Source organism: Strigops habroptila, chromosome 6 (genome assembly GCF_004027225.2).
Source record: "Strigops habroptila isolate Jane chromosome 6, bStrHab1.2.pri, whole genome shotgun sequence".
In the NCBI taxonomy this organism is placed as follows: Eukaryota; Metazoa; Chordata; class Aves; order Psittaciformes; family Psittacidae; genus Strigops; species Strigops habroptila.
In genome coordinates, this window is record NC_044282.2 from 3,544,032 (window position 1) to 3,560,765 (window position 16,734).

The 16,734-nt window shown below is 41.5% G+C and overlaps 1 protein-coding gene across 2 annotated transcripts in view; it reads left to right on the forward strand.

Moving 5' to 3' along the window:
* Positions 1–15,844: 15,844 nt before the first annotated feature.
* Positions 15,845–16,734, forward strand: part of HBS1L (HBS1 like translational GTPase) — a 55,949-nt gene continuing 55,059 nt past the window's right edge. For both annotated transcript variants that reach the window (XM_030489413.1, XM_030489414.1), the window contains exon 1: positions 15,845–15,993. In XM_030489413.1, the coding sequence (XP_030345273.1) occupies positions 15,951–15,993 (43 nt within the window). In that variant the 5' untranslated portion in view covers positions 15,845–15,950. The remainder of the gene's footprint in view (positions 15,994–16,734) is intronic.

A 16,734-nucleotide genomic window follows, 5' to 3' on the forward strand; every position in this document is an offset into this window, starting at 1 on the left:
ATTTCTGATTGCAGAGAGGTTTTGTATGTGTAATTAACAGGTGCTTCCATAAGCACAAGAATTGCTGGCTTCCTACAAATTTGAATCCTTTGTCCCTTAACCATTTCCACCACAGTAGCCCCTGCCCAACAATAATTCCTTCAACATTTTCAGTGCGAAGGAGGTGTTGATATCATGGTTGACTTGGAGATATTGATGTGCTTGGTGGCCAGCCACTATGTGCAGGTTTGCTGGCCAATAAGGCAAGTATTTTTTCTAACTCCTTCCATCTGCTCTACTACAGTATTAATGTGGGATGGTATTCCACCTAGGATTTGAATTCCAAGAAACACTTATGATTATCATTGAGATGATACTTGCCACACTTTGAAATGTATACAAACTGGCCAGTGAAATCAGAAGGTATGGGGCAGGAGACACAGAAGAGAGAGACAGACCTCTGGACAGATAGCACGATCAAATTCTCATTTCGTTAGGAAATCAAGGTAAAAAAATAAAGAGAAAATTTATGACATTTGACTTACTTATCTACCCCAGCTTTTCAACAACTCCAGGATTGAGTTTGCCCCAGACCCTATGGTTGCCCTGGAACCCATGTCTTGAAACTGTTTTCACTGAAAAAGCAACAACTGAAACAACAAAGCGCTGCATGGCTTGCAAGGCAAGCAGAACCTTCCAAGTAAAGAGCAGTAAATAATGTTTTTTTTCTACTTAGTCCTAGAGAAAGTCTGATGTAATAGAGTAGGGAAATCTTACAACCACATGAAGATATGGGCTATAAATACATTGTTCTTGCGTAGTGTTTCCTCTGGTCTAGCCAGAATGACCTATAATTCTCTTGGCTTGGGTTCTTTTTTCCTTGAAAATAATTTTGAATACTTTTGGTGCTTCTGTATGTCCTTGGCCTAACTTTAGTCTTTCTTTTCTTCTTTTTTTCTTGCTTCTAGTATTGAAGGTCTCTTAGCACCTGTTGACTGTCTCATTTCTCACACTTTGTGTCATCATGTGATAATACCAGCTGAAGGGCTGCTTCTGAAACAACAACCACAAAGGCAGACTGTGGTTTTGAGAAAGGCACATCTTGCAGAGGGTGACTATCGTGATGCCACCTGCATCTATGTTTGAAGTAGTCTCAAACATAACTTGAATCATGTCTGACTTTGTGTGTCAGAGGTCCAGTGTAGGGCCTTGAAAAGAAAATTATCCAGCTTTAAAGAAGTTAGTTACTAGCTAGCAAAAAGGAATATATTTTAAGCACTGAAGTCAATTACCTCCATTAAAGTAATTTAGCCATATACTTACATGCCATGACCCCTACTTCTTAGCTCCTTCCCAAAAACTACAGCCTCAAATTCTGCACCATATTCCCATCCTACCATGGGATGCCTGTAACAGCTGTATCCACAGAAGGTCGTCTTGCTTGGAGCTGCCCCTCATTCAAGTACTGTGAATATCTCCTTTCTTAAGACCTCATTCCCTGTCTTCAGAGTTATTGAGTGAAGAAAGAAGTGACATCTCTTGCCTACCTAAGAAGAAAACGCCATCACGACAGAATTACAAGTGGGCAGCAATAGTCAAGAACTCCCTCCTTCCATGCAAAAAAGCCAGATAAAACTAGGATAGTATCAGTAGGTGTCTCTCACTGTTCAAATACCTCAGCTTGAACGGTTAGGTCTTCTCACATCACTGCTTTTTACTAGAGGATATGATGCTTTTTGAAAGCAAGGTACTGCCAAAAAGACCCCCAAACCATGAGAAATACTGAGAAAAATGAAAAGAAGCTCCGATGACAAAACAAAAATTTCAAATACTTTCTAATATCCCCCCAACATGAATGAGAACAATAGATGGTCCCCTCAGTCCACCTGAACCTGTGGAGAAAATTCAACGCCATATAAGTTAACACTATACTCAAGTTTGTATTAAAAGGTCATCTTTGTAGTAAATCTTGATTTCCTCCCCTCACAGGCCAGAAATAAGTTTTATTTAAAGACAGCCTCAGAAGACAACTGTATAGAATTGTGACCAGTTGGCCTCCTTCAGAATCATTCACCTTCCTGTAAATGCTCAGGATTTTCAATTCTCAAAATGCTATTTTGTCATGTTATCACATTTTCCACAATCTCTCAATTACAGGCACCAAAGCTGTGACTCTTCCCTCACACACTGTTTTCATTTGGAGGAAAACCAAACCTACCATCAGTCAGGGTGGACAACACCTGGCCATTTTCTCAGCACATACGGTCAGCTCAGCTAGCTGTTAGCCTGCTTTTAAGGATAGCTATCACATCACATATTTGTGGAAACAAACAAGAAGCAAACCACACGAAAACCGGGATGCAGGTTGAAACTGCAAGAGCATGAATCTCGGAGATCCTGAGGTCCCCAGACTGTACTAGGGTGTACTAGATAAATTTATTAGACACGTAGTAGACAAATAGAAGGAAGGAGTGAAGGGAATATGCACGCAGGGAGCGCTGCATAAATGACAGAGAAGTAAATTGCAGATGGAGAAACCTAACAGAGTGACCGTGAGCATAAAGGTCACTGAGCTTTTCTTACACTTGCAAATAAAAGAGGGTCAGAGCTCATACTCATGCACCCTTCTGCAGATGCTGATACTTTTACAGTTTTAGCACACTTCCAAGCATTGCTTTGGTTCTTGCCAGTTAGTACTACTACCCTAGAAAATATGTGGGTATTGCTACATGGTCAGCATGTTACATAAAGCTTTCCCATTAGGAGATCTGGATAAAATGAATCTCTTTGGGATGGGAGGTGGGGATTTTTTGACCTGGTTTGAAGCCATGTCATGTGTTTTCTGGGCCAAAGCACAGTCTCCAGTCTGTTTTACTTCAGAGTATAAATGTAGTTCAAAAGACCTGTTGCAGAAAGAGAGGCAGAACAGAGTGGTCAGGGATTTTTGGATGCAGATCTCAACTTTTTTTGTTTCTGGCTTTGAAGCATTCACCTATGAGATCAGGATAAAACAATACATCTAAAAACCATGCACCAATTCAAATGGAAACTGATTCAGATAGCTTATTTCGGAGGCCAGATTATGTGATAACATTAATCTCTTCTTGATTTATAATCTGTAAAATGATCAGTATTCCTGGATAAGACAGAAAAGAAAGTTTGTCAGAAAGAAACAGTAAACTTGCAGAGAAACCATGTACAGGTAAGTTTAATTTGCGTGAAGATGATAGCTGCCTCAAGGTTAAAGGTACTTCCATTATTACCCAGTGTGGGAGCTAAGTAGAAAATCAGCAGGAACCAGTGTGTGGGTCACAAATGAACCCAAAGTATTGTCTTCCAGCTCTCATTGGCATTACCAGGAAAAGCCTCACAGTCTTCACTGGCTGTTGAATGAAGCATAATGAAGTGCACTATTTTTAGTTAAACAACTTACACGTATCATTCTTGATAGATTACTTTTTGTCTTTTGCACACAGACCAGAGGTTTCATTAATCTTTTTGTAGCTGTTTTCCTGCTTTTGTGGAGATCACTGGTTTTCATTTCGTGATTTTTTGAGGACAGACATTTTGATTTTTCAGAATCAGGTGTGTGAGAGCAGAGATGGAAATACCGAAATAATCTCATTTTTGTTTCTTTGTGGGAGGCCCATATGGAAGAGCAAAACCAAGTTTCCTCAGCCCAGACAAGTTTAGCAAGACAGTCTGTGGTGAGGGCTGAAACATATTCTCTGATCATCTACAGGCCATGTGTTTGATGAGCATAGAGCCCTTATTGTTGATGATGTACAAATCTCCCAGGAATTGTCACTAAAATTGCACAATCAACCACTGGGTGCTCAGTAGAACAAATTTACACTAATGAATGGGGACACTCTTTGAGAAATATTGTTACATGAATTCTCATGTCCATGAATCAAACAATGAAAAAAATGTTTCTTGCATATAGCTGATTTATATTTTTTTTGATTGATGGTGGCTTAGCTATAATCCTTTACCAGAACGGACTGTCATAAGTCATGATTGCACCATTAAGATGATGGTCTTACCCAGCTGCCTGCAGATCATCCAGGTCTGTCCACGTTCTGTTCCCCCCACTGTTTGCATCTGTGCCCCCACTCGCAGACACCTGAAGTCCAGCATCTGACCCTTGCCTCTTCCCTTGATCCAATCTAACTCTTCTGCCAGTGAGTCACAGCAACATTGTCATTGTACCTCCAACCACCTTGCCACTTGAAAGGCTGGGTGCTGGCTTCACTTCCTGGTTTTCTGGGCTAAGTTTAGTTCACAAGAGGCTGCTGAACTACAAACAGGTAACATGGAGCTTGGGCTTACCGCAGTTGTTAAGGGTGAAGCCGAGGTCACTGAACAGCAGGAAATCACCAGATGCAGGCACAAACTCTGTTAGTATGAGAGTTCTGCAACATTTGGGAATGTACCTGTAGCTGGTTATACTCACAGAGACAGATGCACGGATGGACGGATGGATGTATAACACATTCCCCAGAAGGGGCACGGCAGCCTGGCTTCCCTTGCTTCCCTTGCTGCTTCTGTTGCTTGCCCTTCTCAGCCTCAGCGGAGGACCCTCAACTCCTACCAGCAGAAAGCCTAATAAAGAGTAATTACAAGCTTATCACTTTGAAGACTGAGATCTACATTTTGAAGCACACACTTTCTTTTCTCCACTCATCCACTAAACTGTGGTTATACAAGTCTCCCTGTACTTTGTTTTACATTGGACATTTATCCCTCAAGTTAAGAAGGGAAACAGTAAATAGTAAACAGCTACATATGTACTGCATCAAACTAATAGAAGTGATTGATTTTTAAGTAATTATTTAATCAGTTGGCTTTTAAAAGACAATTATTTAAAGATTTGGAATCTATATTATTACAAATGTCCTTTTCCCTTGAAGATTCAGTCATGGGGAAAACAGTATAGAAGAATCTATTATTCCTTCCTTCCCTGGGGCTGCAATTATAATGTTAGGCCAGATAGTACCTATTACCTGCCTGCTTCCTGTTATTTTTGGAATGATCTTAAACAGGGTGAAAGTGCTTATTCAGGGTGTGGGAATAGGAAGGTTTTATTTCACTTCTCTGAATAAAAACTGTATTGAGCCAGTATTTTACATGACAAGCTAAGGACCAAAATCCATTGAATTTTATGTGAATCTTACAATAATGTCAAATAATTTTAGAAGAGGCCCTGAAATAACAAGAATACACATCCTGTGGGGATCTGGAGGAGATGCTGCATTATCATTTTCAGCAAATGCTGTACACCATGTGGCAGTGCTTACAAACAGCACTTTTTCCACTTTCTTACCCTCACAAAGTATTTACTGTTCACACACTTCGCCGTGTTAGGTCTGTATTACATTCATGCTATAAATAATCACATTGCTTATAACTTGAACAGATTGTTTGTTTGATCATTCTTATGGCACAAAACTCGCTACATCAAAGCAACGCATTCATCCATTCACCAGCTAAAACAGTGTAACTTTCTCCTCAATGTTGTTGATGCACAGAGATCACATTTAAACTAAGTGAAAGTCTGCCTGTGTTTTACTTTTTGCTACTGATATAAAGCACTGTAAGGGACAACTTTAGGTTCCAGTCAGAGAGACAGGATAGTATAAAGACTAGCAATCTGTTTGGGTAAAACTGAATGTATACATCTTTCTCTTGACTACATTTTCTCCCTCCATTCTTAATTTGTTTGATTTTCCCCTGGATATTTTAAAAAGAAAAACATCCCCACAAGATTTCAAGAGCTCCTTTTGTGCCTTGGAAGCAGTGTGACTAATAGAGGCTTCTTTAACTTACATTGGTAAGTAATACAGTTTTCTACTGTTTCGCAGATAGCCTGGGATTCTTCTTAGAATGAGCGCATGATGTAAAAGACAGGGAGATCAGTTCCTCTGGGTCTACACCCAAACAGAATTTTCTTTAAAAAGATATAGTAGATGCATCCAGGTTATGAAGTAGAAGTTTTAAATCCTGCAAATTTAATGTGCAGCCACATTAAAGATGTCTGCAGATTCAAGAAATGATTCTCATTTGAACAACACTAATTTATTTCAGAAGCCTACAGAAGTCAAATAACTCGTACAAATGCAAAACTGATGTAATATTACAACTGGACTTTCAATACATTGACAGTCTTTTGGTTGGTCATATAAATGTGTTTATATCAATCCTTGAGATACCAATGTTTTACTGCTATTACTCTTTGTGTCAGTCCTGGAGAAGAACTATTCTGTACTCAGTAGGGTAAAAATACAGAAAAAAACAAAGATGATCTTTTTTCCAAGGAGCTTATAACCTGAATCAAGCTTTTTTAATTTTTTCTTTTTTTTTTCTGGTTGAGGAATTGTTACCTTTCAACATACAACAAGTTTTCTTAAAAATTTCAAATCAATGGATCACAATCAATCTCTTTTTCCTCCTCTTTTTGAGAGGTGATCATTTTTCTTGATATGCACTCAAAGATATTGTGTCAAGTCTGCTTTAAAATACTGGAAAGTGTCACGTCTTTATTCCAAGGTGAAGGAAGTCTTGTACAAGCACACAGTATTTGCTAAGCCCCTATATTTTTGTAAACTGGCAGGCTCCCTCACCAGCCAGGGAAATAAAAAATCCGGTACCACACCCAAGCCTCTTTAAGGCCTTTCCCTCAGGCACAGTTTATTATCTGAAATGCAAACTGTACCAAGCAGCACAACAGGGTTATTTCCCCTGACTAAAGCTAACTCCAAGGGCCCCTACAACCAGGAGTCAACATATCCAGCTGCGTTTCTTGGTCCTCAGCAGGAGTCACTTGGTGCCTCCTCTTTTGGTCAAATAATGGCTCTGGACTGGCTGGTTCCAGTGCTCCTCTCCCAACCGCCCAGGCTCAAAGGGGCAGCCTTGGTTATTCTCCTCCACTTTGCTATGTTTCACTTTTCTTTTTTTTTTTCTTTTTTTTACTCAATCTTGTGTTTTCACAGATAACATCCATTGACATTTTCTCACTGCCTGAGAACACAGATAAGAAATTTTCCATACCTATTATTATCTTTTGTCACTCAGCTCATGGTTCCTCTAGCAGTAATAGGATGTCTCTCTCAAACAATTTACTTCACTGGAACCCATTGTACAATTTTGCTGTTTTGTTCTATCAAAATCCTCTCCTTCATATGTTTTGTTGCTCTGATTAGTGTCAAAGTGATTCATGAAAGCAAATGCAATTATCTCTATTGACTTTCACAAGGTTTGGACCAGGACACAAATGAACTTCTATAAAAAGAGGATCAGAATCTTTCAGTTGGAGAGTATTAATAGAATTCTGCTATTCTAGCATTTATTGAGAATGAAATGTGGATTTCCATACTAGCACAGCTGAATTAAAATGAAGTAGGAATATTTTTTTATTCTATTTCAAATAATGCTCTTACTGATCCTGCTTGTAACATTCCAAATAATTCTGAACTTTCTTTTAACAAATTTAAGTGACCAATACAGAGTGCTGGCATTGCATCATAGCTCTAAATTATGATCTCAAAATTTGTGAAGTCCAGTATAGCACCGATGCATCTATCTAATGTTCCACCAAAATAAAGTTTCTGAATGGCATGTAGATACTAAAATGTATTGCTGTGAGGTTAAATTAACTCCTGATTAAATTTCATTGAAGTAACTTTTTTAGGTGATCCTGCCCCTCTACTCTGCTCTCGTGAGACCTCACTTGGAGTATTGCATACAGTTCTGGTGTCCTCAACATGAAAAGGACACGGAGCTGTTGGAACAAGTCCAGAGGAGGGCCATGAGGATGATCAGGGGGCTGGAGCACCTCCTGTATGAAGACAGGCTGAGAGAGTTGGGGCTGTTCAGCCTGGAGAAGAGAAGGCTGCGTGGAGACCTCATAGCAGCCTTCCAGTATCTGAAGGGGGTCTACAAGGATGCTGGGGAGGGACTCTTCATTAGGGAATGTCATGATAGGACAAGGGGTAATGGCTTCAAACTTAAACAGGGGAAGTTCAGGTTAGATATAAGGGAGAAGTTCTTTACTGTGAGGGTGGTGAGGCACTGGAATGGGTTGCCCAAGAAAGTTGTGAATGCTCCATCCCTGGTAGTGTTCAAGGCCAGGTTGGACAGAGTCTTGGGTGACATGGCTTAATGCGAGGTGTTCCTGCCCATGAAGGGGGGTGGGAACTAGATGATCTTAAGGTCTTTTCCAACCCTAACTATTCTATGATTCTATGTGCCTTGTCAAATAAATTATACTAACTTAATTCATCCACTCTTAATACTGCTGAGTATTAAACACTGAATATAAGTATTTTTGTTAACTCCTGAATATCCTACCATCAGCTTCAGTAATGTGGATAGACTGTGCGTATTTCTATTAAATACTTCAAACTCCAGAAATAGTTTCTGCCAAATAAACAGCAAAGGGATGAAAGCCAGATTATTCTGCACTGTATCTGTTGTCCCTCAACTACCCTTCACAGCAGTAACCAGAGCTGTCTCTATATCTTTGTGACACCATCATCGGGCTCATACTATGGCTAATATGAAACTCTGCATATATGAAGATGTAACAGTTAAATTTTAGACTGATGAAAGTTCACCACACCTCCAATCAGCAATAAAATCACATAAACCAATTATAATTTTAAGCATATTAAGCAAAATTTCATGTAAGTAACCTGTCCTCAGAGATAGCCTAGAAAATGAGAAAATAATCTTTTCAGAAGGGGATACGCCAGAAGTAGCACAAGGTTTAAACAGAACAGCTACACCACTTAAGCTTTTGACACCAGTATTAAGATACTGTTTCGTAAGGCCTAAGCCATGTTTGTTTTTATAAGCAGTGCAGATATGAAAATTGCAGACATGAGTAAGATACCTCCAGTTAAACTGAAATACTGCCATCACTCACGAGGTAGATGCTGCAGCACCTAAACCAAAAGTTTACATATTCCTTTTTGTAATACACTGTGTACAGACTCGGAACTTTGGACTGGTACTAGGGTTTTTTTAATTGGTGTTTCTCCTTTACACTTTGTGGCTAATGTTTTCCTATTATCAAGGCTTTGCATATTTTCAGCACCCACCCAACTCTGTGGTATTACATGTAATTTTTAAAGGTCTGAGTGACAAGTACATTGATATAAGTGAATCATCATTTTGCAGGCATAAAGTTTTATCAGATTGGTTTTTGAGTAGATTTATACATTTAAGACAGTGCATCTGCCATACAAGATTAGCTCATGGAAGATAGGGCATTCTTTCTAATAGCGAGTGATAGAATTTTATACTTAAAACATGTGAAGCAAACTAGATAGTAAATGAGCATCTTGTTATGTAGTTCCTGGTTACCAGATAAAGTAAACAAAACTGAAATAAAGGGATATTATGGTGCAAGATTAGGCCAAGTTTCCATTCCATGCTAGTGTCACTGCTTTATGCTCCAGAACTACATTTTACTGTAGGATACACAAAATATAACCAGATGACGAAGCAATAAAAGCAAAATAAAAGAACATCCGAAGTGCATTATCTCCTGCTATGGGATTCTTCAGTCTGCAGTACGTGAGAATTGATTGAGAGATAAAGAGGGACTTCATAATTTCACGAAGAACTACTCCTTTAAAGCAAGAATTTTCTGGGGAAGAAAACAAAGACTTTAGTCAAAGACCAAAGCATAGTATCAGAGTGAATTAAGCCACATTTCTTATTCTTCTTCTGATGTTCCCTTGTCACACTTAATAATACCATATATCTCTTCCAACCTGACATATCCTGGTTTCACAGGTTCAGTTCTGAGTCTTGTGCGCAAAGGAATGTGATTCAGGAAAACCCTGGAGGTAGCAGATTTCCAAGACAAGTGAGTATAGGGGGTTTCCCTGATGCAGTGGCCATGCCATACTTGCCATTAGGATGCCTGTAGTTTCCCGCTTCTGCACCACAAAGGTAACCAAATCTCAGGCTGCCTACAGATTCCAGGCAGCTGCATAGCCTTGCAACATGGACTATGGCAATGCTTCACGCTCCATGGTACAGAAGGCAGCAGACTCTGCACACCACCAGTAAGGCTGTACTCAAAATGAGCCTAACATCCTAATGCGGATGCCCCATCCCTGGCAGTGTTCAAGGCCAGGTTGGATAGGGCTTTGAGCAACCTGCTCTAATGAAAGGTGTCCCTGCCCATGGCAGGGGGCTTGGAACTAGATGATCTTTAAGGTCCCCTCCAACCCAAAACATTCTGTGATTCTATGATGCTAACAAACACCACCAAGCTGAGATTTTTCTTTCAGGATAGCCCACGACTTACCCAGGCCCCATGTGTGGGTCTGCAATTCAAACAAAATGGATACATATTCACTGATTTTGCTACAGGCTCAATTAATATATGAATATCAAATGGTAATTCTTCTGGATGTCTTCTGGAAGCCTGAACTTACTCTTCTGCTGGAAGTCTTTGTTACGTTTTCCATGTGTCAGGCAATTCCCCCCTGACTCCTCTAGGACAGGGGGAAAAAAACACGCCTCAAAGAGACTAGCATATGGAGTTTTCTTGACCGCATATTCAGTATGTTCTGCCCAGCATACAGATGGATTTGCCAAAGGCAGATCACAAAATTTTAAAAGTGCAGAAGACAAAATCAGAGTTATTCTAAGATACTGCTTAGAGATTAACAAGCTCCTTTTCCAACAAGCCAGCTATAATTATGCCTCTCACAAGCATACATGTGTCAGTATTTGTTTTTAACTTAAGGTCTATATGAAGAGATCGGTAGTGGAACGTCCCAGTCAGATTTATATCACAGACTACTTTATCCAGAAAAGTGAGGGACTTTTCAAACTGTATTTGCCCTGCTTTGCTTTGCACCTGTGGATGCTTGTGTAATGTTTCCTAAAATATATTTTCCAGGATCTAAGTTCTTTTTTTCTACTGAGGCAATAGAAAAAGATCCCACTGGTGTTACTGGAAGCTTGGCTGCATCTCTATGTTCCATAAATATGCCTCACCACAGACGTACTAATAAAGACACAGTTTATGGTAGCAGCCAGGATCTACGACAAACTTTTTAAGTACTTCCTAAATTGAGGTGTGCAATCACATACAACAGAAAGCTGCCAGTACATATATATGTGAGTCATTATAATCTGCTTTAGTGCAAACACGTGCATCATATTCAGCCAAGTCATAATGAGAGCCTTCGGTTTTGTCTCTTCCTTATGTCTGCAGCTGCCATTAATTTATCCTGTCAGTCACCTGTAACAATTAAAAGTAGACTGAATCACTAAAATGAGGATTTCCATTACTTTGCAGAACTTTTATATAGATCTGAAATATTTACTGTACTCATGTTTAAGTGTTCTTGTCATCTACACAAGTATCTAAACTGTTTGAATCCTGCTAAATTTTTGGCCGTGAACATTTCTTCTGGCAGTGAATCTTGCAGTCTAATTCTGTGCTGAATGAAAATAGTTTACTTTTATCAGTTTAAAATTTGCCTTCTTTCAATCTCAAGGAATTTTCTCTTTTACTATGAAGAAAAAACCCAATGACTATTTCTGAGCCATTCCCTAGTACATACTTTGGTCATGTCCCATTTTATATAACTCCTCTGTAAGACACATTCTTAATCCTTTCAGTCCTTCTTCATGTAATTTCCCCTGCCCCTGATGATTCTCATGACTTATCTCACTCTGTATCAACAGTATACTCCACAGACTAACTAAAGTGAATGCCACACTGCTGTAATCGTTACCTTATTTTTTAATTTGTGTTCAGTGCTAAAAACAAGTGAACAGGATTTTCAGCGAGTGCTTCAGAGCGGCTATAGTACCATGCTCTCGGCAGCCGTACTTGAATTTGAACTCATGGTCTCACAGCCGTGTGGTTCCAAGGCGGTTCCCCTCCTTGCAGAGACTGAACTTCTCTTTCTGGGCCGATGTCTGGGTCCACTGCAGATCAGAAGCAGCCTGATAGCCAGCAGGGAGGCAGCAGGATAACAGGGGAATTTGGGATTGAGCCCAATGTGTTTTGGGAAGTAGACACATAGCTAAAGTCACTGAAATATTTTATTCCTTATTGTAACAGTAAGTTTAAATACTTGTGAGGAACACAAATGCAGTGGACTTGGCAGTGCTAGGTTTATGGTTGCACTCGATAATCTTAAAAGTCTTTTCCAACCCAAAGGATTCTGTAATTCTATGTTAAACCATCCAAATCGGCAACTTTTCCAGATCTACTTGCCATTATGTTACCATTTGCCATCAGTTGCTATTTAACTTCAACAGATACTCTTGAAATTGTATAAGGTCTTGACTAACGTAAATCACTAACTTACATGTGAAACTTGTTCTGCAGACTGATCCGTTCTCAAAGAAATAATAAGTATACTTAACAAGCTCATTCGTACTGTGGAAAATTGGAGACACTTGCTATTTACCATATGTACAAAACGATAATTTATTAATACTCTTTGTTTTCTGACTGCTAAATCAGCTTCTGTTCTAGATGGTGTCATTTTAAACAAAACTAGACATTTATTGGTTATGGTTCTTTTGATCTAGTGAGATCATTTATCAGCTGGAGGAGTGCTTAGTGACAGTGATAATATCTATATTGTAAAACCCACACCGCGTAGTGTGGTATAACATCTGGAATTACGTTGTTTTTTTTCCCAGAGCAGACCTGGCTTAACTTTGTTTTTAAAGGAAACAATAGTGAAATGGACTGAATGTTTTTTAACTAAGGACTTTAAAACTACAAAAAAGTGGGTAACTTTAAGAAGAAATAACATAATTCAAAAGACTTTCTGCTTAGCTAAAGTAAATCATCAAATATTTTATTAATTAATTTTTACTGTTACAAAAAATAATTAGTAGTGCTGGGGCCAGGAGTGGCCGGGAGACTGGTGGAAAAAAGCAAGATTACCAGTAATGCTGCCTCCTGGATTGAGACCGGTGGTCTTAGTTCACTTGTTAACGTAATATATAATCTCAGTGGGCAGGAAGGAAATGAACACTTGTCGTGTTTACCAGAAGTGACCTGGTTAGTCATTCCACAGTCAGAACTGCAGAAGCCAGACGGACAAGGTTCTCTAATGGTGCTTTAATTGCTGCTGAAGGAATCATGTTTAGTTATAGACTGTTTTGCTGTCAGATGAGCACCTTTCCCAAACCTTGCATTCACTTACAAATAGCACTAACTGAGGTATAGCTAGGGCTTAAGGACTAAAGCTTACTATTTCCTTGAAAGCTTACTATTTCCTTGAATATCTTTCTCTAAAACATTTACACAGGTCTTAGAGTTAAGGAAAGGCAAAGAATGATCCCAATATTTTTATGACTCTTTGAAGGTACTGCTTTAATATGAAATAATTGTGCTTCTGTAGGAAATTGTTGTTCTTGGTTTTTTGTTTGGGGTTTTTTTTTTTTTCTTTTTTCCTCAGGTCTTCGTGTGATATAATCTACTAAACTTTAAATGAAGAAAAATAGCAGCCTTCCAAGTTCCCTGTTAATGCCATGGAAAGACTACATAGTGTATCATCTCCTACACCGGGCTTAGATCATCTTCATAATTTTACAATTATTGTTCATTTTCTTCCTTTAAATACTATTCTTGAACTCTTGAAAACAAAGTTAAATTTGACTATCAAGCAAATAAAATGTGGGTCATATTGGCAGAGGCCACAGCCACTGAAAATCAAGAGTGATAACAGTAAAAGTGAACATAAAATTTGAACATGAAAAAATGATTACTTGATAAGCAACTAGTGATCTGTATAAAGCATGAATAGGAAAGATAAAAGAAACATTTTGGAATAGGATGCTCAGGTGTGAAATGAGAAATGACACTAGTTGAAAGAAAAAAAGAAGAGCTAAATTTACATGATTAAGATTTACTGGAGTTTTTAACATTTGACAAATGGGATCTAAGTAATTTCGGAGGCTGGAAAGAGCGCCATTTCCAAAGTAAAGCTGCTGGAGGCAGACTGGCAGGAGGGTTGTAGTGTCACAGTGTCTTAAATCACTTCATTAAAGGCTCAGGTAGCACATGCTAGAATCAGGTTTTGAATTTAGAAGCGTGTCACCCTGGCCATATAATATTAAATCGTAATGTATGACAGCAATTCTACACTTTTGTATCATCTTTGACCCATATCAAGAGATTGGGACAGATAAAGATCAACACGACTTCTGCCAAACCTCTGCTGCAGAGAACATTTGTGTCACTAAAGGTCAGCAGGACACCAAGTTATATGAGTCTTAACACCATATGAAAGATATTATATAGATCCTAAGTTTGTGCAGCTGCATCTGCTGTTCTGTACAAGTCAGAAATATGCAAATAACATAAGGAAACAATCTGCACATTTGCATATAATTTGTATATGAACGCAACCTTTTGCTTGTGTTTAACACGCCCTGCCTCTGGCGGTGACCAGGAAGGATGTGGAGTTACAGATAGTGACAGTTTTGGCATGTGGGTTAGGATGAGACAATAGTTAGGTGGCAGTTACAAACCCAGGGTATGTGTGTTTGTAGGGATGTGTGGCTATGTGGTGGGTTATCAGAGGACACCTGGGGCATGCAGGTGGCTGGAGGAGGCTGGATTTCTGGTGTGGTCAAGACTGGGAAAAAGATGGTAAATAACGTATTTAAAGGTCTTGAAGATGGAGACATCTCATTTGAGAAATGCTATCGTGATTGTCTGCCTATTAGATCCTGAGAATGAGGTGAATGCAGGTATGTGAGGTGCGTTGGAGGGTGCAGAGGCAGTTGAGTCTGTCAGCAGGGAGCACTGGCGGAGCCTGTGAACTGGGATCCCTCTCCCATCTCTCTCTGCCACCAAATTTTACAGCCTTGTCTGCTTGCCCTTTTCTCCCTGACCCAGCAAGAGGAGTGGCTGTAGGGATGTTCCTTGATTACCTGATCCCTTGGCACTGCAACAGCACTTGCAGGCTGAAACATAGTGCCTACAGTAATGTGCCAATGAAGTCAAATCAAGATCTCCATGGAGCCCACTGGTTTGATGTTTTGCTGCTTAACACTGCCAATGGTGATGCCAATTCACACAGTTCGCATTTATCTACAACCAGCTCATTTAATCCTGGCTACTAGTCAAGTCGCTGGATTGCTACAGCTAGTGGTCATCAACAAGCCAAGTCGGTTAGAGCTGTTTCAGATCCAGAGTTGAAAAAAAAACCCCCAAACCCTGCTAGTTAATTCCAAAGCCTTCCAAACTCTGCTCCTGGGGTGACACACACATACAGAATTTTCAGAGTGCGTTTCAACAAGCACATGTTCAGTGAACTTCGGCCAACCTGGAACGCTGCGTTGACATCAATGGTGCAACTGTTTTGAATAATCTTAAATACACTTGCTTACGTATGCGCACACAGAGGTGCAGCAGTTCATCACGTTTGAAGTTTGAGGTGTGAACAATGATGTCGCAATGACGGCTACGCTTTGAATGCCAAGACTGCACCCGACCAAGGGATCAGACTCGCGGCAGATTTGGTAGCGGGGTGACCAGACTGCAGCACTGCAAGGACGGGGCTGCTGCCGGGGTAGGTGAGGCGCGCAGGCCTTAACCCGGGCCGGGCCGCACCAGACTGGGCCTGAGCACGACGCCACCGGAGGTCTCGGAGGTCGCGGCCTCGGCGGGGCCGCGGTGACGGGCACAGACCCCGCCTCAGCCGAGCCAGCCCAGCCCGTGCGACCGCAGCGGCCGCGGAGCCGGGACCCTGCCCAACAAGGGGCGGGGGACGCGCGGCCTAAAGAGCCGCCCCCCGCGCCACCGGCCGACTGGAGGCGGGAGACTCCGCGCACGCGCAAAAGCGTGACGAGGTGCTCTACGCGCCTGCGCAGAGGTGTTGCGCCAGGCCCGCTGGACATCAACATGGCGCCCTAGGTCTGTCGTGCCAGCGCCACTGCGGTCGAGCCAGGCGGCCGCCACAGCCATCATGTCCCGGCACAGGAACGTCCGAGGCTATAACTACGACGAAGGTAGTGGCGAACAGGAGCCGGTGTCAGAGCTGCGGGGGCCGCGCCAGCCGCCGGTCCCTTCGCGCTCCCCTTGCCTGCACCTCTTCCTCCGGCGAGCCGTTCCGCCCCGCGGGGTGCGCGGCAGCGTCCGCGGGTGTGGCCGGGCCCACACGGGCGGAGGGCAGGGCGCGGGGGGCTGTTAAGGGCGGTGAGAGGGGAGAGGCATCTCCTCCCCTCCGCGGGGGTTGGATGAGGCTCCGTGCGAGGCCTCGCCCCGTCTTCCCCTTCCCCCGCCGTCCCCCGGCCCGTTTCCCGCCCGAGCGGCGCGCTGCCGCTGCCCTTCGGGCCGCCTCCTGTCGCCGGGGCTCCGGGAGCTCCCAGGCGGGGAAAGCGCGGCCTTGGCGCGCAGGCCGGGCCACGGCGGGGGTTACCTGCGTTGCCTCAAGCTGACGAATTTGAGCGCTTTTACAGGCGTCGGTGTAATTGAACCCGCCCTTCCTCCGTCTTGTGAAACTTAAAAGTTTGTGTTACCAGTCTAACTCCAACAAATTGTTGCTGGTGTTCAACCATAATAATAGATCAGAGGCAACAGTTGTTACTTGTAGAATAAATGTAGTTGTAAAAGGTGGAGTTGAGCATCTCGGGATGAACCTGTTTTTCAGACACTTTGCTGTCATCTTACCCTAACTTGCATGGAATGAATGTGGTTTTATGTAAAATCTCGGCTGGTACCTGCAGTACTGCAGCTTTCTTTGTGCATTC